Consider the following 22,013-nt stretch of genomic DNA (forward strand, 5'->3'; position numbering starts at 1 on the left):
GCTGCCCATGACAATCTCTAACTACCTTACATAGTATTTGCGTAAGTTCTTCAACCCTTGATAGCCATATAGTCTCCAAGAGTAGATTAGCTGACGTATAATGCTCTGCAGCCAAGAGGTTTGGTAGCCAATTATGTTTAGCTATAGGAGGCTTAATCGTACTAGTCGAGACGAAAAGTAAGATATATTGCTTTGAATTGATTGTAAATTGAAAAATACTGGAAATTCATTCTTTCCAACTAGGTTGAGCCTGCCCACTTCCACACCAAGTGTAGCGAAGTCTCGAGATTAATTACTCTATATCTAACACCGGTAAAGTGACACTTAAACAGAATCGTTGAACTGGTCCAGTAGTATAGGGGCTCTCGGTTTATCTAGTTAAAGACTGCTGTCACATGGTAAAACCTCCCCTATGAGACGTGCAACTGTTGGTGTGATTCTTGCCCTGTCTCATATATAAATTTTATAGAGTAGATAAAGTGCTTTTTCTTTAGGATAGAGCATGCATGATATTAGATTAGAACTTAGCTGTTTTGGTGGGAGAGTTAGTTGGAGGATAGGGGAATAGCCTCACTCTACCCCTCAGGAATTAGTTTCGACATGTGAATACTCTATAAGGTCTTACACTAGAATCTTATGATGTGCCAAGTATATAATAAACTCTGTATAAACGATGCTCAAACGAGGATACCTTGCTAATACGTAGAAGCTGTTCTGGATTGGAAAGGATAGCATGTCACAACCAAGCGTTGCTTCAACATTTGCATAATGCTATTGCTACTTCTATAACTAGAGGTCACCCCCCGGGTAACACAAAAGCCTAAGGTTTATACCGCACTATATTTGTCAGGTGTTGTATCTTTGGTAAATGTCAAAATATATAGATTGAATTATTAACGCTTACCTTTTACCCTTTTACGAAGGCGCTGCGCGTATTTTATATACCTATTCCTACTACCCCTAAATCTACCCCCAAATCACTTATACCCTGACATAATTCCACCTTTTTTATCATTTATTTCTTTTATCTCTTATCACTTCTTGTGAGGCAGGAAAACTTAGCATAAGGTAGCAAGGCATATGTCTTAAATAGGAAATCTTTATAGGAAATCTTTACTCGCATTTGACACAATAACCTGTCACGAGGTGGAACGAAACAGTATGGAAACAACTTCGTTGTTCGGCAAGGAACTCTAAACTACCTATGAAGATCTCTCGTCTATACATTAGGTACTGAACAGTTCCTTTGTTCTAGATGTCTCATCTAGAATCCTGACATAACCTACACAATAACCTACAAATAACCCAAGGTAAACCTTAGGCATTGAATGATCCTTATTAACTATTCTCGTTAATAGATAGGCTCTTAGCAAATATCACAACTTAATTTAATGTAGACCCGTATCTACGAAGGTACTTTGTTGTAGGTTAATATTATTAATAGAGTTAAATCACTCGATAAATCCTTAGTCGTAACGGTTACCAAGTGGCTGAGTTGGCAAGGAACCTTTAGTTATTTTACATAGCTGTCACGATACTTACATCAACTAAGGTTGACCACCTTTCTGAAGCTTGGAAATATTTATTTTCAAGCTAAAGTACTCGATGATCTACTAAAGGCCCCTTTTAACTTTCTTCATTGTTATAAAAGTAAGGTTTCTTCGGAACTAATTAGACGATGACCGTAAGAACCGATATCGCACAAGAGCCCACCCTTTAGCTATCTCAATTAGACATTGATATATAGGATATTTACAATTGTCGTATATGAGCTGTTACCGTCGATGAGAAGCTCTGGTTCTATGAATCAAGAAACCGTGATAACTAGGTTCCTCAAGCATGCTGTGGTTAGTAACGCAGAGGTAATTGCTAGAATTAAATATAATGGTCTTCTAGTCGTTACTTGATTTAAGTACGACACCTTTATGGAATCCGCGTATCGGAAGTCTTACGAACGGGTGACTAGTCTTAACTGTTGGAAGACGATGAACTACTAAGCTCTGTATCCCATGCCCCAAACGTCTTAGAGATCTGGGGATTCATCGCCAACTAATTGCTAATTCCATATTGGTACATACTTCAGTCATTCGAGAAGCCCAAAAGTTTCGGCGTCAATGACTTGCGGAATATCACTCAATTATTTTTTGCTTATTATATGATCAGTAGATCACTTGAGGCGTATTTCTCACTTGTGTACCTAATATATGCTAATTGTCCCCTTCTAGCTCTAGCCTTTAGATGCTTAAGAATCACTTCCTAAAAAACTCTACTGGTAAGGAAAATTGTCCACAGAATTGACCCGGGAGTTAAGTAGGAGGCTTCAACCTGTGTAATGGCATTGTGTTAAGTAGTTAGTTATTACGGACCTCCTCTTCCAGGGTTAATACCGACTATATCCCAGTACTAGTCTCTTTATAGATCGAGTGTTATGTTCCAAGTTAGTGAGTAGCAAGATATGTATCAGCGTGAATTTTTGAATATACCTATCAATACATCTTACCTCGGAAACTGAGGGAAGTATGGAAGAAGATTGACTTAGACACGAATTCTCTATGGTGTGTAAAGGTTACCTTGGATAGTCATGTTTATTTAAGAATTGACGATCTCATGTTTACATAGACTAAATGCGAAGCTATACGTTCATATGGCAATGGCTATTTATCTATCTATAACACACAAGGTACGCCAACTACTCTTGCCGTAGACCCCGTCTCTACGTCGGAAGCATCGGGTATGTGCTGAAACCTTACCCCCTGTACGGAATATTCATGCTAGTATTAGGTAATTAATTTAGCATATCGTGGTTCCACTAGGGCCGAGTTCTTCCGAATCTCGTCGTGTTTATACCACATAGGTAGTAACGGTCAGGTGTATTTTCGGGGTTAAAGATAGACAGGAAAAGCGAATACGAACAACCAAGAGTGATAGATGGGACTGAACGAAAACGTCCAGTAGTCGTGCGAAGATGCCCTGGCTCTTTATGTGTCTGCTTGCTGGTTATTGTCGCTATTTGGACAAGAGTCATGGGGTTAGACACGTAAGCGAAAGGACTGGCGGCAAAGGCTGTCACTAAAGCTGAAATACTATCGCATTGGGTTGAATGTGGTGCTCGTGGGACGGGCCTCGAGGGGACGCGGATGCTTAAACTAGCTTATGAGGGTTCGTATAACCAGCGAAAAGGGATTTCATACACGACGTAAGATTTTATAGTTCGAAGGACGATCGACTAAGATTCCTACGGGGAGGGCCGGAAAGCTAGCGGAGTCATCGGAGGGGATACCGACGCGTAATTCGTTGTTTTAAAGTCTGGGGAAGAGTGTTAATAAAGAGGCAATTTTGACACCTTAATGTGAGTGCCCTAGCCAAGCCATACAAATTAGAGGAGCACTTGTTAGCTGTGAATGTAGATGTTAGTAAGTAGATGTAAGTAATCAAATAGAAACACTGCTATATAGGTTCGTCGTGACCAAGCACTGGATATATAGGTTTGAATAAGGAAGATCCTTGATGAAGAGACGGGGGGAGGACGTTTGCTTGTATGTGGAGTGAAAGAATATCGTAGAGCTATTAGCGTAGACGTTTGGTTCGGATCGCCTGAGCTGAGAGCTCGCCTTGATCTAAAGAATAATCACGTGGAACAGGGAAGAATCCGAGGTAGTATTGGGGTATGTACCTAGGTAGCCATGAGCTCGGATCGCATACTAATCCCGTCTAGTATGTATCTCGCGTTAGTGTAACCGAAGCCAGGGGTAAACCAAGATCTGAAGCGGGCTAGTGCGGTTGTCAATTGTGCTAAAAGTATTGAGCTAGACCTAGTGTAAGTGATGTACGTAAAAACCGCTGGGCGTGTTGACAGTTCTGGTAAGCATCTCATCAACGTCTCGACTATTCTAAGGCTATCGAGAAGAGCGATACCAGCGATTAGTATTGATAATCTAATTCAATTTACTAGTGTAGGTAGTACCGACTGCTTGGGGGCCGTATATCATTGTAGATTAAAACACGTGGGATCGACGGTTCAATTTAATGCAGCGAGCATCTCTGGGGAGTCTGCCGAAAGCTTTCGCTACCATAGAAGTTGTGCAGATCGTTGTAGACTATTATGTGGATAGAGAGCTGTTTGAAGATATGTAGGTATCGTTTGAAGAGTTGACTTCTAGGAACTAGACCTTGTTTGTTGGTATAATATTGTTCTATATAGCCTATATGTACGGACGCGTATTAAAAGGCTCAAATTAATTCTGGGAGTGACGATGTAAAATGAAAAACACGAGCTGGGCAATAGTAGGATACTCTTATCATAATGATTATGTGATTCAAATCATCATACGCTGGAAAGACAGGGTAGAGTTGCAAACTGGGGAGGACGCTGTAATAATAGACGTGTTAAGGACCCCCTTTGATCCCCTGGCAGCATTCTGTGCAGTAGTCAACCAACTTACCAATAGCGAGGGGGATCAACCAATGGCCTCTGCAAGTTGCAACTGAGCCGATTGGTAGAACAGCTTTGATAACTATCACAATGCTTTGCAGCACGATGTGTCTTGGCCCAATCGAGGCCTGATGGAACCGAAACATTGCGCCTAGAGCCGTCCATTGATGGGATCGAAGCACGTATGTTAAACATGATGCCAGCATCTATTTCATTATGGGTCTGAATCCTTCTACGTATTGATTGTTCGGCTTGTGGATAGAAGTAGTGTTGCTTCCCGCTCTGCATCTGCAGCTATCTCAATGCGGGAAGACGTCCACCCCGCGAGTCGATCGAGTTCACTTGGAACATCATTGGAACCAGTATTATGCAATAGCCGGCACGTTTCAAGGGCCACCCTTCTCCGAATCGCGAAAAGATCCAGGACTGCCAGGGGGTTTTGAAGAGAGGAGCGAATCCATTGCCCCGGGTCTATCTTGATTCATAGAAAACGACGAGAAGCGTGTCTTGTGGGTAATCGAGTAGACAAGTGAAGAATTGATATAAAGCTTGAAAGGATCATGATGTTAAAATTGTCTGCGCTAGATGGAGGGGCTTGAGGCTTGAAGGGATGAGCCATTGCGGTGGGCCATAGCGTGCATAAGTTCAAATGTATAACAGTAACGTTAAAGTGCCAGGTAAAATTTAATAAAGTGCCAACCCATCCACTTTGCACGTGACATACGCCACATATGCCACATAAAACCACCACGCACGGCCATGTAAAATATGGCCCGTTCGTTTAAATCCATGTATATGTTCCATTTGCAATGTAACCATATTTTTATATAAATAATATAAAATATAAAAATTGTAAACAAATTGTAAAAAAATGTAAAAAATTATAAAAAATTATAAAAAAATTATAATAATTTTTTATACATTTATTTATTATTTTAACTTTTTAAAATATTTTTTTTATATTTATATATATTTTTTTATAAAAATTAATATAACATTTAAAAAAATATATAAAAAATATTAAAAAAATATAAAAAAATTTAAAAAAAATAATATAAAAATAATATAAAAATAATATACAATATAATATATAATATAATAAAATATAATGTTAATTACGTAATAAAAAATAATATATATTAAATAAAACTTTTAAAATTTTTTATTTATATATAATAACTTTATAAATATAGGTCCGAATTTAGTAAAAAAAACCTTATAAATTTAATTAAAAAATAATAAAAAATTTAAATTTAACTGCACGTGATTCGGACCAATATTGACCCGAATGCGGCTAAATTTATAATTTTTAACTTTAATAATTTTTTATATTATTAATAACTTTACAAATTTAAGTTATGTAAATTTGTAAAAAATATTAAAATTTTAATAATTAAATGAAAAAAAATCGAAAAATCTGTCCAAAATTTTCTCGATTTATTTCGTAACGATGTACGTGTATTTTTATAATATAATTATTAAATGGGAGTGTTTACAAGGTCGAACGAACGGGCCATTTTTAATGTGGTGGTGGTGGCTTGTGGTGGCGTATATCACGTGCAAAGTGGATGGGTTGGCACTTTATTAAATTTTACCTGGCACTTTAACGTTACTCAATGTATAACATAGGAGATGGGAAATGAAGAATTGCCTAGTTTGGAAGTTTTCATGAGAGTCAGTGGACTAAATCGTCTAATAAACCACGCAGTTAGCGAGGAAAACAACCGAATAGAGGTTTCTATGATGGTAAGTCTGAGTATGAGGTATGTACATATGTCTTACGAATTATTACCTCGTACTGTGCGCTCTTTAATCATGACACTTTCTTGTGGTCTGTTTTTATATATCTACATGTACGAAGTATGCCAGATAGGCTAAACGCCTTATCATCAATTTAGAGATCTCTTTGACGGCATGAGGCCTCATGTCGGTGACAAGTTGAGATAACCGAGTCAATGGTGCCAGCCACCATGCAGGAAGTGATTCAAGAGACAAGAAAATCATATGTGTTATGCATGTGCTACTGCTGTAGAACAATAATATTTCTACGCCGTCTCGCGGAATTTCTTTCAATCTGAGACGTAGCTCAAGTAAGGTAGGCTATCTGATGCAATATAACCCTGGATATTATTATCTTACAAGAAACAAGAGTACGATGTTAACAAGCATACCCCCATTACATTTAGATATAGGTATGCAAGTTCTTATAATGGTATTGTTAGAATGAATTGCCGAAAACCACCACCACCAATTGTTTTTTTTTTCTCTTTCATTTTTCTTACGAGGAAGTTCTGTTGCTTAAGTGACTTAGATATATCTACCTCCTATATCTAACTTCGTTCACACTGTGTTGAGACATATTGCGGACTACCGATAAAGGCGAATCCCAGCAACTATCTCGAATCATAGCTTATTCTTGTTTCTACCAATTCAAAGTTCCAATTATCCTCTTAAACCTTTTGCTAGGTATTCGTTGCATACCTACTAGGTAGACAAACCTAAAATCTGGCGGTTATCTCGATGCGTATGAGCTTAATTCGATTGTCATGTTGCTTTTGGCGTACGGCGTACGGCGTACGGCGAACCGTCTGACGATGGTTTTCGGTGTGGGCTTTTTACAATAACGGCCCCTTTTTCAAGGCTAACCAGCTCTAGTTCTCCCACGCTGCCCCACTTTTGTTACACAAGTAGACCTGTTATTCGTTAGGATGTGAAATCTAGTGGGGCTGTCGAAATTTTGAAGCTGCCAGGGACCCCTAGCATGATGTCGCGCTAACAGGAGAGCTAGTCTGGGGATAGCTCTAACCCCCTGCTGAATTAGGTGTCAAATGTACTGAGTACGAGGCTATCGTTGCATTCGCGGCCTGCACGATATCTCCAAGGTGCGACTTCCAGCGGTTTTAGGGCAAAAAAGGACTCAGGCACTAATTGTATTAGTGTCCCCCCCACCTATAATAGAGTATTCGTTACATAGTACCCTTCTTTCCTTCTTGAGTGTCGATCCCCTGGACACGCCAGTTATCTTGCACATCTTTTGCAGTAGATTGCAGTAGATTGCAGTAGATGCCCACTTCTTATTTCCCCGTCCCTAGCAAATTGTAACAACGGCTGTTCTTGAAGCTGACTTCGTTTGGTCCTTGTCGGCCCTGTCACACTTCGTCACTGTCCCAATTCATCCCGGTGTAATCCTAGGAGGTCGTTCATTATTCTTTGTACGAAGTACCAGGGGTCATTAGAAAAAGAGACAATTCGAGCCTGCGCATTGACTTTTTGGCTGCTTCATTCGGGGCAAATATCCCTTTCTCGTACTCTGTCTCCGACAAACCCTTTTCTACCACCGAAGGCCCTCTTGCCTCACGTCTCGTCTCTCCTTTTTCTCTCTTCTAGAGAGCATCGTCTTTTCAACCCTCCCTTCTGCTTTTCCCTCCCCCCCCCCACTTAAGCAGTTGCAGCAAGACTGTATTCTGTCTCCCATTCTGACAGCAAAGCTGCACAGCTCATCGCCGCTGTCGTTACCGTCGCTGAGCAGCTTGGTGGCTTTGTTTCTGGTCTACCAGATCGGAAACAAATCTCAAGGGAGGGTCTCTGACGGGAGCAGTTTCATGCCATAATCCCTTCATGATTGCCTAGATTGGGTTGAGCAGTAACTCGGTCTATCTAGTTGCTGCTATATTATTCTTAATTTGATCTTTCCACAGGATAGCGACAAACGAATCAAACGAAGAAACGTACACAATTATCCATCATGGCGCCTTCACTTAATACACACTCATCTTTTACGCGCCCGCGTACTAGCGACCGTGACGCTCGACCGAGTACGCGCGACCAGGGCGATACCAACTTGATCATTCCGAGCAGGACTTCATCTCTTCACTCTCGTATTACGCAGCCAATTCCTTCTACCCTCAATTCGAAGCCCCAACAGCGAACACCGAAGACTCTAACTCATGCCTACATGGTATGTGGTGTCGGCCGAGAGCCTTCTCAATGGGTTAAGGCTCCCGCCCCGACTCAAGGAAAGATTGGTCATATGAAGGGCGCAGTCGGTCAGTTCTGGCTCCCAGAAATTCTCGGTAGCAGTCCTCGCCTTGAACAGGACAACGATGTTGCTCGAGCCTTACACGCTGCTATGAGGGTATGTTTTCCCATAAAAATAGCTTTATTAAATTCTAATTGGATTAGGCTTGTTTCCCGCACGATGTCGAAATCTGCACCGGCCGCAGTCAACCACACTGTGTTCACCATGCGTTTGTTCTCCAGCAGGATTCATCTCACACTCTCTATGGCATCTGTCTGCGTGTATGGTCAAGGGCGGACGAGAAGCGAGCAGAGACTATTAGGGATCTGAGGAAACGAACCGAGACGGATTATTACGACAATGCAGATGAGACTTACTGGATTCCGTACTGTTTGTCGTTTCTTTCTCGATACCCCTTGTACAACCTTCTTGGCGACTACTTGCGAGGGATGTGGATTCACTGGAACAAGGCCACCAACCTCTTCCACGCTGAAGAGGTATCGCGAATTCTCAGTTTTCCCGCGCCGAGATTGAATGACCTGGTCCGCATAGACATGAAGGATTACGCCCTCTGTTACCAGTTCCCTTCGTCCCCTACGGGTTTCCAAAACTTCGCTATGTGGCCTTTGTGGACTTGTCTTTCAGTCCCAAACATTGTTGGTGTCATCGAAGCGGCCATATCTCCTACTAGACGCATTATATTTGTCAGCCATTATCCTGCGATGTTGACAATGGCTGCTGAGGCTATTCGCTTCTGCGTGCGAGTCTATGAATGGAGCGGCCTTTACGTACCGGTTGTTCATGCTCGCCACGCTAAGGAGTTAGTGGAGGAGCCGGGCCCGTACATCCTGGGTGTTACTGCAGAGTGCCGGTCTCTTTTCACTGCTCCGAATGATGCCCTTGTTGTCGATTTAGATCGCAACTTTGTACTGACATCCAGCCCTCCGACCGCCCTGAACGCAAACCAGCGTAACAAATTTGTGACGCGACTGACACAAGCTTTAAACGGCGATGTCACGCCTTCCGGTGTCCCTCAGCATTTGCGTTCCGCTTATGGTGGTGGAAAGTTGGTGCCCGCTGGTCAAATCATTGTCATGCGCGGTGAAGTCGAGTCTATTCAAGATCCCGAGTGGTGGAATCAGGATGCTGTAATGGCCGTAATGGACCACGTCTGTGAGAAGATGGTATGTGCTTTAACCTCTGGGCTAAACTTTATTAGTTGTAGTACTAACTATTTCGTCAGGGCCGTAACACGGGTTTGAAGGCTGTATTCGGTGGCGCCGTCAAGAAGCCCTTAATGACGAAGGTTTCGATGAGGCATCTGAACGAGATTGTTCGAGAACGCAACCAATATTCCCGTGACGCCCTAGAAGCGTGGCAAGATTTCATCAACCTTAAAGGTCGTATGGACACAGAGCTTAGCAAAGTTACGAAGAGGAATAACTACCTTGTGGAAGAGTTGGAGAGCTGGAAGCAGCAGGTAAGGTTCTCCTAACGAGTGATGAAAATTTGATACTAACACAATACAGTTCCTCAAATTCCAAGCATTTGCTGAGACGCTTACTAAAGAGACTCAAGACTTGAAAACCAAGATTGAGACTCATAAGAGGGAGAACAGGAGACTTGGTGGCCTCATTGACCAACAGAAGGACGACAACGCCCGTCTTTCAGTTCGCCTTACTGGCACTGAGAAGCAGCGAGACGATGCCCTCGAAGCGCTTGTTCTTCAACAGGAGATCGCTGAAGAGCTTGAGAGGGAGCGTAAGCGGAACAAGAAGGAATTGGCCGCCCTTCAGCACACTAACGTCACTATTGTGCGACAACGTGACGAAGCACGTCGTGTTGTCTTACACCTGCGCAGCTTGATTGGTGGACAATCTCACCACATGGAGCACTTAGTTCAGTCGCTGACTACACGCGACGACTTGGCTGGTGAGATTGAAGAGGGCTTCGATGAGGATGAAGATGAGCAGCAAGATGGTAAGTTACAGGAACTTTTTAACTCACAATCAGGTTCCATTGCTAATGAGTCTGGGTTAAAAGGTCACATGTTGAAGAACCCTAGCCGAGGAAGCAAACGCCTCTCTACCGCCAGCTTTACCGACGTAGCTGACCGACATCTCAAAGACAAGACTGATGCCATCTCTCACATTATTAGGAATATTGCAGAGCAGTGTCAGGCCGCTGTTGAGGGTCTCCAGCTGGCCCAAGATGCCGAAATCGAGTCATCCAGGTCACCCCGACGGGCAAGCAACCTATCTTCGGTCCATAGTGACGATGGTCACTCGGTTGCTACTTCTGAAGTTGGCGATGACAGCCTCCTACACCCTTCCGGGCGAGCATCTAGTATTCCTCCGACCCCGGACTTGATTCCCAACCGAAGCAGCACAGCCATGTCTATGGCATCGACTATGACGACTCCCGAGCGAGGGAGCCAGCAGTACGGCATCCACAACGACATTCCCACTAAGATTGTCGAAGATGACGAAGACGACTTGGCTGAGCGAAGCGAAAGCGAGACGTTATCACAGGAGCCCGGCCTGGTTGGTAAACACGCTTCAAGCCTCATTCACCGCCCGTCCGGTGCTAGAATTAGTGCTCTCGGCGGTACCCGCTAAATTTTTGTGTGTTCCTAACTTGTTGCATGTACGGAGTCGGTGGCGACATGTACCAAGATTTTTGGCCTGTTGAAGGTTTTACCAAGGAAGGGCGAGTTGTCTCTATATCTTTTGCCTCTACCTGTGTATATGGACTTTGCTTATACCTTGGCCTATCTGTTTATGGACCTGTATGGCGTTTTACTCTATGAAGAGTCTCGGATTTTCGCTCTTTGCTTTTCCTACATTCTCTCTTGGCCCCTTTGGTCTCACTCTTAATTTTCCTTCAGGTGTTAAGGCAACTAGAGGTGATACTCTGTTGGCCAGGCATTTACTAAATGTCCTGCTATGTTACGTTGTCAGTGAAGAAAAAAAAGATGTGATGGAATAGCCATTCTGTCTCTTTTGTGTATTGGTTAACGTTAGCTGTCTGTCACCAAAGACCAGTAAATGTTTAGCCTTAATTATTCTCAAGCTCACGTCTCATGTTTAGCATTGGACAAATAAGAGTTACTTTAAAACAATGCCGCCTCGCACCTTTGTAGTTCAAGTTAGGTAGGTGATTATGTCTTGTTTAATGCGTGTTTGATGGACTTTTCTATAGAGTATATTGCTAATGAATAGCAGTATTGTTAAGTTAATTAACAGGTAGGTAGTTTAACTGTATTGCTGCTTATTACTAATGCCTTAAATATTGCCCTTACATCTCTACAGTTCCCCATATGAACTTGCATAACCCTATCTGATCCCCAATGTGTGGGCGACGGGAGCGCTTAATTGGACCGTACCGTTCTAGTGGGATATGACGCAGGAAGTTATATTTAGATATCCCACAATATTTAGAGAGAATGCTTCTAGAACCTATTAGTCTGGTGCGCAAGTTTATACAATGAATGACTTCTATAAGAGTGGAACAAGTTATCTATTATGGTAGACTGGTAGGGGAGCAACTGTACCCCATTTTCGGTTTATATTCGAAGTTGGCGCGTTTTGTTCTATACTAGTGACGTCATGCGATTAGTAGTTGCGTTGAGTTAATTCGCATCAGCTCGACATTTAAACTCGATGTCAAGAATTGAAAAATTACTAATAGATAAGAAATCATTAAGAGTCTGGTTAAATAGATTATGTTAGCTTTTTATAGTTTCAAGATTAATCTGCTTTACTACTATGCATTGGTCGGCATGGAGTCTGAGGTGTCCATGTATTTATCGTCTAAGCATGATTAAGACATCCTCCCAAAGGAAGACACGAGAGTGCTTCAAAGTAAAAATTTCGTTGATGCTCTTCCGGTATGACGCTATATTATAGGGAAATTTTATCTATTGTTGAAAGGTAAGTGTATATCTTAGATGATGATATTTCCTTGAAGATAATTTATCTTTAGACACCAAGGCTATCGCAGATCCAAATTCAAAGGACCAAGTCATCTCTCTCATTTATCGCAGGGATGACCCCCCCTATATTAAGCGTGTCCTCAGGCCCCGAAGCCGTCAGTTACGTGTAATGCCCATGCTCATTAAACGTTATTCACATAACACTCGAAAGCACCAGACTCCCTAATGTCGATTCACTACGATATAGTTACCTCCCAAGGCTTCCATGTTATACAAGTTTCTTGTCTTGATAACTATGTAAAATACTATACAGTTCATTTAAATCCGCTAAACTACCCTGTCTTAAACTCGTGATGCAGAATACATGGAAACTCGAATCTAAGGAGAAAGGGCCGTGCTATGTATGTCATGTCAGACTTCCCAGCAGCTCTCAATGCCCTTAAAGACACTTTAACCTATAGCCCTAGGTATCAGTCCTACCCGATATAGTTTTCTCCCTGTTGACGAGCTGCATCCACATCCCCTCCCTAATAAGTATTAAAACATCCCGAGGCCAGCTAGTCCGACGACAACAACGCATTCAAAAAGCTCGGCACCTGCTCATTCCACTTCCTCTCCCTCGTCTTCGGCAACCCCCACGCGGCAACAATATACGCTTTGCAGCACAGCGTAACATCATCGGGGTTCTCCGCCCTTCTCTGCACGATCGCAGGGATGACGGTACAGACGGGATCAAGCCTCCGTCTGGTCTCGTCGAGGCTCTTATCCGTGATTTCAACCTTGTTGGAATTGTCAAGCGGGTCCTCGAGCTCGAACCATTCCCGCTCCTCGTATAGGCCCGCGGCGGACGTGACTTCGGCTCCGCTGGTTCCCGGGAGGAATTCCCATGTCTGGAGCTGGAAGTGGTCGACCGAGGTGACGAACAGCTCGTTGATCTCGAGCGCGCGGAAGACTATCGTGTCGCGGATGCGGTCGAGCATGCCGGCTTCGTTGGCGCCGGGTAGGAAGCATAATACTTTCTGCAGGTTACTCGCTAGTTCTTGCTCGTGGGCGTTGCGCATGGCCTTGTATTCGGGATGCTGTATTAGAGCGTAATTTGTATTTTGGCGCCATCTCCTGATCTCGATGGACGGCGGTTTTGGCTCGACGTGATGGTAAAGGGAGTCTTCGATGTGCTCCAGCGTGGTAAGAGTCGCTTGGGCCATGCCGCATACCTCCGCCGAGAAGATGCCGATTTCTAGCCATCGCATGATGACGGCTAGGATCACATATTCGGTTGATATGTTATAAGACGAGAGCCTGGCGATGTCCGGGTACGCTTCCATCCAATTGATGAATTCCTTAGCGGTCCCGTCTCGTTGGGCGGCTTGGATAATCTCCGCAGCGCGTTTCTCGTCTGCTAATAGGGGTTGCACCCACTGGTATACGAGATTTATAATTTCATCTACGAAGTTTCTGTATTCCTATAAATATCCGGTGAGCAAGCTTTACCGCAGAGGATAAGATACCGGACTTACAAGAGCAAGGTCCTCCCGTGTTATACTATTACGGGCGTGTGTGGGAAAATTCTTAGCCCGTAACTCCTTGAGATCGTCGTCAGACAGACCCTGTAACTTGTGGACTTCATCTTCGAGGGCATCATTCTGTTTTTCTAATTCGGCGATGCGTGCAACGTACTGATCTAAAGAACTATCGTCGGGTAAGTGATTTAACAGAGTTTTGAGCTGCTCGTTTTCCACCCATAAGTGATCCTGCTCTGCTTCCAATTTGGCAAGGTTTTGTTTGACACGGCGCATTTCCGCATTGTGTCTGTGCCGTTCTCGCTTTACACTTTGGATGATGGGATGATGTCTATTCAGAGTTGGCTTGCCCACCGCCGTCCCGTTTTTTTCCCCCTTCATATTGATAATTCGTATTCGTAAGGATAATACCTATAGACAAATATTTGCGTGATTACTATGAAGCTAGGGGTCTACGATGTTTAGTGTATGTCTGGCACTTATTAGAACAAATGGATTGCTTTTATTCGGACCTGTCATGCATAATTGGTCCTGAAATACAGATATAACCGGAAACATCGAGTAGCTTTATCTAAAGCGAACCCGTAGCATTCCATTTAATTATCAGTATAAAGAAGCTTGTATTAACAAAGCTGTCTGTTTGCGACATAATCGATTGTTAGCCAGGGGGATCTCTCTCCTTTGTTCATGTACATTGATGACGCTCGAAGGTACGAGGAGTCAAATAACTATACTCAGCTCAGAGTGTCGTAAACAAACCAGATGATTGTCAGCAATTTGTAGAATGTATTGTAAGACTTTGGTACCAACTTTCATGAGGTTGCTTATATTTTCAATTGTAGACGTAGTCGCAACGAGGTATTTAAGAACTCCTAATGACAGAAAATTTCGTATAGGTACATGAATAGGTACTAAGGGGAAATCACATCTTCATCCCGATATCTATATGCGATTACAATAAGTTTACTAAATAGACCTCGTGGTTGAATTCAAAGTCCCAAGACAAAGAGCGTCGCTTAGAGTAATCTAAACACAGTAACATCTCTATATCTTCATCTACAACCAGGGGTAGTTCAAGGCTTAAACCTGGTCTAGTTCGCTACGGATTATTGATACTATAGCGAGTGCCGCAAAGCCCGTTGGGAGCTCCGCGGCGTATATGAATTTATATGAATTTATGTTTACTTCTAAGCCAGATCTGCCAAGGCGCCTAAGACATAAGCGCCCATGGCTCAATGTCGAGCACATTTGAGCCGCCAGACGCCTATATTTTTGTTCAAGTTGAATTTACCCCGAATATGCTAGTTGCTGTTCCAACTATTTCCCCAAGGGGAACCCGGAAACATCGTGAGATTACTGGTTGCTGCCATATCAGGCTATTTACCCCCCATCCTTCCACTATGTACCCCAGACTAATCCCGAATCGCCTCTCTCGGTATGGTACGATCCCAAAAGTGCTGTGCTTACGCGCGCGCTCTTGCTAATGGCGCTAGTCAGTATGCTGCCCTTCCCCCGCGCATAACTATTTAAGGGAATATTGGGAGGGAGGGGCTATATCGAAATGCTAGGTTGTGGTAGTAATAAGCCAAGTGTTCCTCGAGGATTGACTTGTGTGCCTGTGCTTGTGCTTATTGTCCACTCCGTTTCTCCTACTTCGAAGCTGAGCTTGTGATACCTTACTTTCCAAACTCGCTCGACGGGAACCAATTGAAGAGATGCGGTGTTCTATACTAGCTCTGCCGGTCTTGGCGGCAGCGACATCTGCCGCTGCCCAAGCTCCGAAACCTGGGAAGGATGGGAAGTACACGATATCTTCGTCGGGAATAAAAGCGCAGGTTCGGCGATAGTGTCCTAATGAAGCTGACAGATATACTGACGCTTATACACACTCCAGTTCATTCCGTATGGAGCTACGCTCACTAACCTCTTCGTCAAAGATAAGAATGGAAAAGATGTCGACGTAGTGCTCGGATACGAGGACATAGAATATTATCGTAATTGAGCCCCCAGAATACATCGTCCTCGTGGAAGAGAGAGAGAGAGAGAGAGAGAGCTAACCTTTGATTCTAGCCAAGGACCCAGGACATCCAGTGTATAACAGTATCCCTGGCCGTTATGTCAATCGCATTGGAAAGGGCAAGTACACGATCGACAATACAACGTACGCCACCCAGATAAACGACGGGAGCAACACGTTACATAGCGGCACGAACAACTGGTCGTACCGCGTGTGGAACGTGACTGATGCCACCGAGGACTCCATCACCTTCACCGTCAAGGATGCGTCAAACTCGTCCCAAGGAATGCTGGGTCTTGTCCACGGCCAAGTGACGTACAGCGTCAAAGGGGGTGCATGGAAGATCAAGATGGAGGCGACGTCGCCTGAGGCTAGGACTCGTACGTTCCTCTCCTTTAACGTAGCCTTTGGTATGCCTACATTGCTAACTTGGTCTGCAAAGCGCTCATGCTGACCCAGCACACCTACTTCAATTTGGATGCCTTCAAGAACCCAGACACGGACCAGATTTGGAACCACACTCTGTACTTACCGTACTCGAAACGGTACTTGGTCGCGGACGACGGCGCCTTGCCTACGGGCAAGATTGGAACTGCGGAGCCTAACAGCATCAACGATTTCTCCAGCCGCCCTGGTCTATTCCTGGGCCATGCGCGAAGCGACCCCAAGTTTTCTGGGAACTGCGGCGGCGGCGGCGCTTGTGAGGGTTATAATGGCTACTTTCTGATCGACAATGCGCCCAAGGATGCCGTTGTCGTCAGTTTGGCTAGCGCCTTTTCTGGCATCACTGCCGATCTACGCACCGATCAGCTTGGAGTCGTGCTGTATTCATGCAATTGGATGGATGGGACGGCTGACTTAAAGAGTACGCAAGGTACTGAGACCATCAAGAAGGTGGGAAGGAGTTCTTGCGTCGCTATCGAGGCCCAAGATTATGTGGATGGCATTAATCAGTAAGATTGCCCCCCTCTCTTCCGTCATTCGATGCACTCCAATTCTTCCCCGCGCCTAAAGGCGAAATTTATAAACGTCAGTTGTTGTGAATGATGTGAGCTGATATGACATGCATAAAGCCCTGAATGGGGACGAGTCGAAGAGCAGATTACCGGACCAGGCCAGAAATACTCATGGGAGAGTTCATGGACGTTTGGAACCCTTTGAATGAGATTCGGCAAGGGGTGACAGAACTCCTAACATTTAACCTCGAGGGAAAATAGAAGTGAGGGAATTCATTCGTACATACGTCTCGTCGGCAGTGCCCGTCATGAAGAAACTAGACGGGCCCTGAATTGTACATAGCAGCGAGGTTTTCGAGAAATGATAGTCTTGGACGCCTTGTCGCGTCGTCCAGCTCGTTCAATGCTTTGGCGACAGATTACAATGACTCACGCATGATTTGCACGTCGAAATCTTTAAAGTCAATGTTCAATTCGAAATGCATGTTGACATCAGAATAAGGCCACTATGGGAACCATTCCTTTTGAGGGTCAAAGCTTTCTGGTTTGGGAGGGTCACGATAGCTGTTTACTGGATGCTTGTGACTTCGCACCCCAGCAAATGCGAATAGTCTAGACCCGATAGATCTGTGGTAAGGCGTCCTTCCTTGTACATATGTAGACATGTACCATGCCTTGTCTCGGAGACATGGGCAGTAATCCGGCAACCTATTGATGTATTAGATAGAAAACCTGATAGTTGACTACCAAATTTGGGTAAATACATGTAGCCGGTGTTGTTTGCCTTTATTTCCGTAGGCGAGGCGAATTTGGATCTCAATGATCTAATACCGTACGTACCTAAGCTAGAATTGTCCGCCTTACGGTCCGCCTGAATTTGACTTTGTTATTCGCCTACTAGGTACCGTATTTGATTCGCAGGCAGCAATGGCCTAATTCGCTAAAAGGATCAGCAAAATGTCTATTTGTAGTTGATTACCTAAGCTCATAATCGGAGGGGTATACCGGAGGGAATACGAGCCCATGCCGCTATAGTCGATTATTTGTATGTATGCCTTTGCGATTGCGGAGCATCGAGATTTCCCAAAACTCCATGTTCCCTGGGACCATTCCCCATTATGTACATAGTACCTAGACTAATTTTAAGGGTCCGTTGCCTTGCATACGCCAGTCATTCAGGGTCCAGGGGTAAGCCGTGCTTTGCGCCCACCCAGCTCCCGCTTCGTCCTCTCAGCTGGGATGACGTAGTTTAGGTAGCCAAGAAAAAAAAAATCTCTCCCTTCTTATGAATGTCAAATTTCTGTACAACTCGAAGAGTCTAGACAGTCTAGACAGTCTAGACTCTACATTCCCCTAATTAATTGCTTGCCCGTGGACTATTCGCACGCAACCTCGGTGTTCTAGACTTCGGAATTAGAGAGTCTTGCCGTAAAGCGCGATCCAATGCCAATCAATGCCGCTACCTTCACATCCTAGCTTAACAATTAGTTCCATGCCCATACGTACGTCATTGGTTTACAATAGAAGATTTCTGCATCGTGACGTTCCTAAGCATTCAACGTCATTGCCGTTCGGTGAGCTTCGTTTGTTCTAAAGAGGCTCGTTATTCCGTGGGGGTCTTCTGAAAAAAGCGGCCAAGCGATCACCATGGTGGAAACGTTGCCACCATCGCATTTTGACGAGATACTCATACTTGATAGTAGTATAATGGTCTTATTAAATCAATATTCTGGTGAAAATAGGCCATGATCGTCTTGAAGTTGTGATCACGAGGGCTAAAATGCTAGGTCACTAGGGACGGAGCGACACGGGTTGAGATGTTGTTCATGATAGTTGGGTTCCAAGTTTGCCCGATCGGCTTTTTCTCATACGTAGCAATCCACTCCCGCCAGTCAGATAGAATCTGAAGAAACAAAGAGAGAAGAAGAAAATCAGCCCATAATTGTTTAGTTGACTGGATCGGGTTGTCGGCTTGCGTCTCCAAACAGGTAGGAGATCAGCACTGGTGGACTGGTGGGGGCTAAAATTCTATGTAAGTGAATTTGGTCCCTGAGAAAAAGTCTTACGAGTCCATCAGCCTCATGCTTCCAGCCATTCACGGCCGCCCGCGATTGGCGCAAGCTGATGTTTTACGCCGTCTCTCTCTCACCTTCGACACAGACGGTGGACTTAAGGGGAATCTCAATGACATCATGTAATCCCCGAAAATACACGTCAGGGGACAGCGTCCTCCTTCCCGGTAGACTAACGTTCCCCTGTCACTCCTGGCCTTACCTCGTGGGGGGTTAAGGTTGGAATACCTTGTCGATGGTTGGACCGTGGAAGTACCACACGGCGCATCGCGGAGGCAGCCTGGGGAGTTGGGCAAGAGGAGGGTTGATCCTAAGATTGTGTCCTTGGATTCTACATAAATCTCAGGTTTGGCCCTCCAAGTTGCCCTCGATCGACAGGCTCAGTTACTCATGTGTCGATCAATAACCTGTTATGTGATATCTTCTTGATTCACTACGTCGTTTTTGCTATTTTCCTCGTTTTATTCGCTGTTGTTGATGCTGTGTTTTGTTCAGCTGTGGAAAGAGTTTCACGAAATACGACAAAAAGTTTATCACCACTTTTTTTTTTTTAATCTGCAGCGCCTGCCTATCTTACCTAATCTACCCCACACACTTCGATTCGCGTTTTGCGCAGGGTCCAACTTCCTTACCTGCCAGCGGCTGCAGCCGAGCACTAAACGAAGCCTAAACCATAGTGCTGGAAAGCTCAATTGGTTTCCCTACGTTTCTAATTGGAAATTGCATCATGGCAAATAACGACCAAGTCGATGGCTCCGCACGTGCTGTCCAGTATTTAAAGTGAGTATAATTTATGTACCTTACCTAAGGTATTCTTCTCTTTGTGCCTCAATTTAAGCTATTTCAAGCCAATAAGTTGAGGCTTTGCTCATATGCATTATCTACTTAGTCAAGACGCTACTCCCGAAATAACCCAGAGACCCAATATTAATGTCCCCCTTGACGTGAATTACAACTTGCAGCGATTCCTGAACCCACACCTCCACGCTGAAGGCCAACACCTAAGACCGCCGCAATCTCCAACACCGCTCTCCGAAAATGAGTCTCGCATGCGCATGACGTCAATCTTGAGCTCTATGGGGCTAGACACGCTGCCGAAACAGAAATAATGAAGAGTAAAAATGATCGGAATTATGACCTTATCATGCATTATGTTTTTTCATTCTTTCCTATCGTGTCATTATCATTTATGATTGCGGTTTGGTTTGTTTTTTATTTCTTGCATAGCTGGTGGCGCTGATAGGAGGAATCGCAATTCATTCATACATAGGTCCAGACGGAACTGCATCAGACGGAGGAATCTTTTAGCGTTTCTAGCATTTTAAGCATTTCCAATCTTGCCAATATTGGTGGATTCTGTATCGCATCAACACAAGTCGACCTTCGACCTATTTGATCAGTACCACGCGTAATATCATTCATCACCTTCCTCTTTAGGCTAAGCCGGGTTGTTTTAAACATGATGATGTAAAGTACCTAAGTTGTCCGCTAAGAAATCTAACATGCAGACACGTGCTGGTTCCGAGTATCTCATTCATTCGTCGTAATTGATCCATAATATCTTCGGTCTCAATTACAAACAGCAGCCATAACCACAACCCAACTATATTGAATTTTCAAAGTTTCCCAATACCAACCCATCCTACCTTACCGTTACAGAATGGCAAGTAAGGTCGAACTGCAGCGAAAAGATATTAAGGGGGATGTACTCGTTGATGAAGCCGTCTTCAACATTCTCAATGACTATCTCCAGCTGGACAGCTCTGTCTCTACTGCGCAAGTAGCCGCCACCATATCAAAGCTTCCACCTGAGCCAAAGAGCGGCAGCAAGACTTTGGATGATGGCTTCTTTTTTGATTTATGGGGAGGCATCATTTCTATCGCAGAACAGATCCCGTATGAACATGCCGCCCAGGATAAACTAGTCAAGCTTATGAGGGAGTTAACCCTACTGTCCGATACTGGAATCACTGTGTGGCAAGTAGGTTAACCGGGTCTCATTCCTACCAAACGCATCAAGTTATAAAGCTAATGAAGGGGTTAGTCCCGGCTGTGGACCGATCTTCCTGTTCTCGCAGCCGCCTTTAGGGAATATCTTAATGGACCTGCTCAATCAAAGATCAAAGAGGAACAACTACGCATTGATCAAGCTTGGATACGGTTCCACGCTTTCTCCGCCAGGCTCATGGGCGCTGGAGTGATCCATTTTGCGAATCAGCCCATATGGATGTTACGCGATGCGCTTGAAGAGGAAAAGAACCCTCCAAAGAGCAGTGCACTAGACAGAGACTTGATAACTGCAGCGACGTATATCGAGTTCTTCGGCCCAGTCCTAGTCGAAAGGCTGGCCGCGAATCCGAATCCAGAGCTTTCCAACGAGGACCGCCGAATGCTTAAGGGCGGATCACTTTTCCATGGGGAATCCGGATTACGATTGGACCGCTGGTCATTCTGGACTAAGAGATTTAAGGAGGAGGCGGAGAAAACAAGTACCAAAGAAGCGAGGGACATTGCTCTACGAGCTGCTCGGTTGATGGAGGTTTGGAGCGAGACAAGGTTGAACCCTTAATAGAGTAGACGGCAGTGAGGAATTAAATACTTAGCCTAGATGATGGTGATGAATTCGTTTACCTCTAGACATTTAACTGTACTGGAGGGTAAGCATTTATCTATCTCGTACTCTCCTAAGGGCTATAACAGGTAGGTACTTACCTACCTAACCTAATGAATTTGCCAATATACGCGACAAATCACGTCCTTAGAGTTTTACTGTAAAGGTACAGCACAGTCCGTTAGTTTCTGGCGAATATGAATTGTACCTATCGAGCACCAATTTTGCACCTCCCTCCTTGCCTAAACCTAAAAGTTAACCTAAAAGTTAAGTACTTTCTCGATTTGGTCTCTTTTTTTGTGGCCTAAAGCTCTCTTCTTATCCATAACCGAAAAGGAAATATACCCATCCATAGACTCCCTCGCATAAAAAATACAATTCTCGTGTGGACCGAACGATGACCTCGATCGGGTGTACGTAGGCCACCCACGTCTAAAAACCATTATATATCTA

At 44.1% G+C, this 22,013-nt stretch overlaps 6 protein-coding genes across 6 annotated transcripts; 5 read left to right on the plus strand and 1 right to left on the minus strand.

Moving 5' to 3' along the window:
- Positions 1-7,432: 7,432 nt before the first annotated feature.
- F4817DRAFT_11457 (AEX-3 domain-containing protein) lies at positions 7,433-11,154 on the plus strand. Its single transcript, XM_049297526.1, has 5 exons — positions 7,433-8,567; positions 8,615-9,634; positions 9,694-9,930; positions 9,980-10,430; positions 10,494-11,154. Exons 1-5 carry the CDS (start codon positions 8,178-8,180, stop codon positions 11,066-11,068), a joined length of 2,673 nt encoding a protein of 890 aa, XP_049164080.1. The 5' UTR covers positions 7,433-8,177; the 3' UTR covers positions 11,069-11,154.
- Positions 10,883-11,571, plus strand: F4817DRAFT_323051 (uncharacterized protein). Its single transcript, XM_049301473.1, has 2 exons — positions 10,883-11,409; positions 11,439-11,571. Exons 1-2 carry the CDS (start codon positions 11,241-11,243, stop codon positions 11,465-11,467), a joined length of 198 nt encoding a protein of 65 aa, XP_049164081.1. The 5' UTR covers positions 10,883-11,240; the 3' UTR covers positions 11,468-11,571.
- A 1,370-nt stretch (positions 11,572-12,941) lies between these two features.
- F4817DRAFT_311236 (uncharacterized protein) lies at positions 12,942-14,285 on the minus strand (the record flags this gene model as incomplete). The annotated part of the gene is made up of 2 exons (XM_049299968.1): positions 12,942-13,847; positions 13,902-14,285. 2 exons carry the CDS (start codon positions 14,283-14,285, stop codon positions 12,942-12,944), a joined length of 1,290 nt encoding a protein of 429 aa, XP_049164082.1.
- A 1,334-nt stretch (positions 14,286-15,619) lies between these two features.
- Positions 15,620-17,082, plus strand: F4817DRAFT_311237 (galactose mutarotase-like protein; the record flags this gene model as incomplete). The annotated part of the gene is made up of 5 exons (XM_049299969.1): positions 15,620-15,739; positions 15,799-15,898; positions 15,975-16,301; positions 16,364-16,874; positions 16,995-17,082. The coding sequence occupies 5 exons, from the start codon at positions 15,620-15,622 to the stop codon at positions 17,080-17,082; spliced, it is 1,146 nt and encodes a 381-aa protein (XP_049164083.1).
- A 2,032-nt stretch (positions 17,083-19,114) lies between these two features.
- F4817DRAFT_323080 (uncharacterized protein) lies at positions 19,115-20,279 on the plus strand. Its single transcript, XM_049301474.1, has 2 exons — positions 19,115-19,729; positions 19,839-20,279. Exons 1-2 carry the CDS (start codon positions 19,677-19,679, stop codon positions 20,056-20,058), a joined length of 273 nt encoding a protein of 90 aa, XP_049164084.1. The 5' UTR covers positions 19,115-19,676; the 3' UTR covers positions 20,059-20,279.
- Positions 20,280-20,510: 231 nt separating this feature from the next.
- F4817DRAFT_11577 (uncharacterized protein) lies at positions 20,511-21,752 on the plus strand. Its single transcript, XM_049297545.1, has 2 exons — positions 20,511-20,930; positions 20,994-21,752. Exons 1-2 carry the CDS (start codon positions 20,610-20,612, stop codon positions 21,516-21,518), a joined length of 846 nt encoding a protein of 281 aa, XP_049164085.1. The 5' UTR covers positions 20,511-20,609; the 3' UTR covers positions 21,519-21,752.
- The last annotated feature ends 261 nt before the right edge of the window (positions 21,753-22,013 follow it).

Source organism: Daldinia loculata (assembly GCF_022478755.1).
Source record: "Daldinia loculata strain CBS 113971 unplaced genomic scaffold F4817scaffold_1, whole genome shotgun sequence".
NCBI classification, from domain to species: domain Eukaryota; kingdom Fungi; phylum Ascomycota; class Sordariomycetes; order Xylariales; family Hypoxylaceae; genus Daldinia; species Daldinia loculata.

Excerpts from the sequence above, each read along its gene's own strand:
- F4817DRAFT_11457 (XM_049297526.1), top strand. The coding sequence starts at position 8,178 with ATGGCGCCTTCACTTAATACACACTCATCTTTTACGCGCCCGCGTACT. Across the intron at positions 9,931-9,979 it reads TGGAGAGCTGGAAGCAGCAG|TTCCTCAAATTCCAAGCATT; the intron begins GTAAGGTTCTCC and ends AACACAATACAG. Across the intron at positions 10,431-10,493 it reads TGAAGATGAGCAGCAAGATG|GTCACATGTTGAAGAACCCT; the intron begins GTAAGTTACAGG and ends CTGGGTTAAAAG.
- F4817DRAFT_323051 (XM_049301473.1), top strand. The coding sequence starts at position 11,241 with ATGGCGTTTTACTCTATGAAGAGTCTCGGATTTTCGCTCTTTGCTTTT. Across the intron at positions 11,410-11,438 it reads CCTGCTATGTTACGTTGTCA|CCATTCTGTCTCTTTTGTGT; the intron begins GTGAAGAAAAAA and ends GTGATGGAATAG.
- F4817DRAFT_323080 (XM_049301474.1), top strand. The coding sequence starts at position 19,677 with ATGGCAAATAACGACCAAGTCGATGGCTCCGCACGTGCTGTCCAGTAT. Across the intron at positions 19,730-19,838 it reads CGTGCTGTCCAGTATTTAAA|TCAAGACGCTACTCCCGAAA; the intron begins GTGAGTATAATT and ends TTATCTACTTAG.
- F4817DRAFT_11577 (XM_049297545.1), top strand. The coding sequence starts at position 20,610 with ATGGCAAGTAAGGTCGAACTGCAGCGAAAAGATATTAAGGGGGATGTA. Across the intron at positions 20,931-20,993 it reads CTGGAATCACTGTGTGGCAA|TCCCGGCTGTGGACCGATCT; the intron begins GTAGGTTAACCG and ends TGAAGGGGTTAG.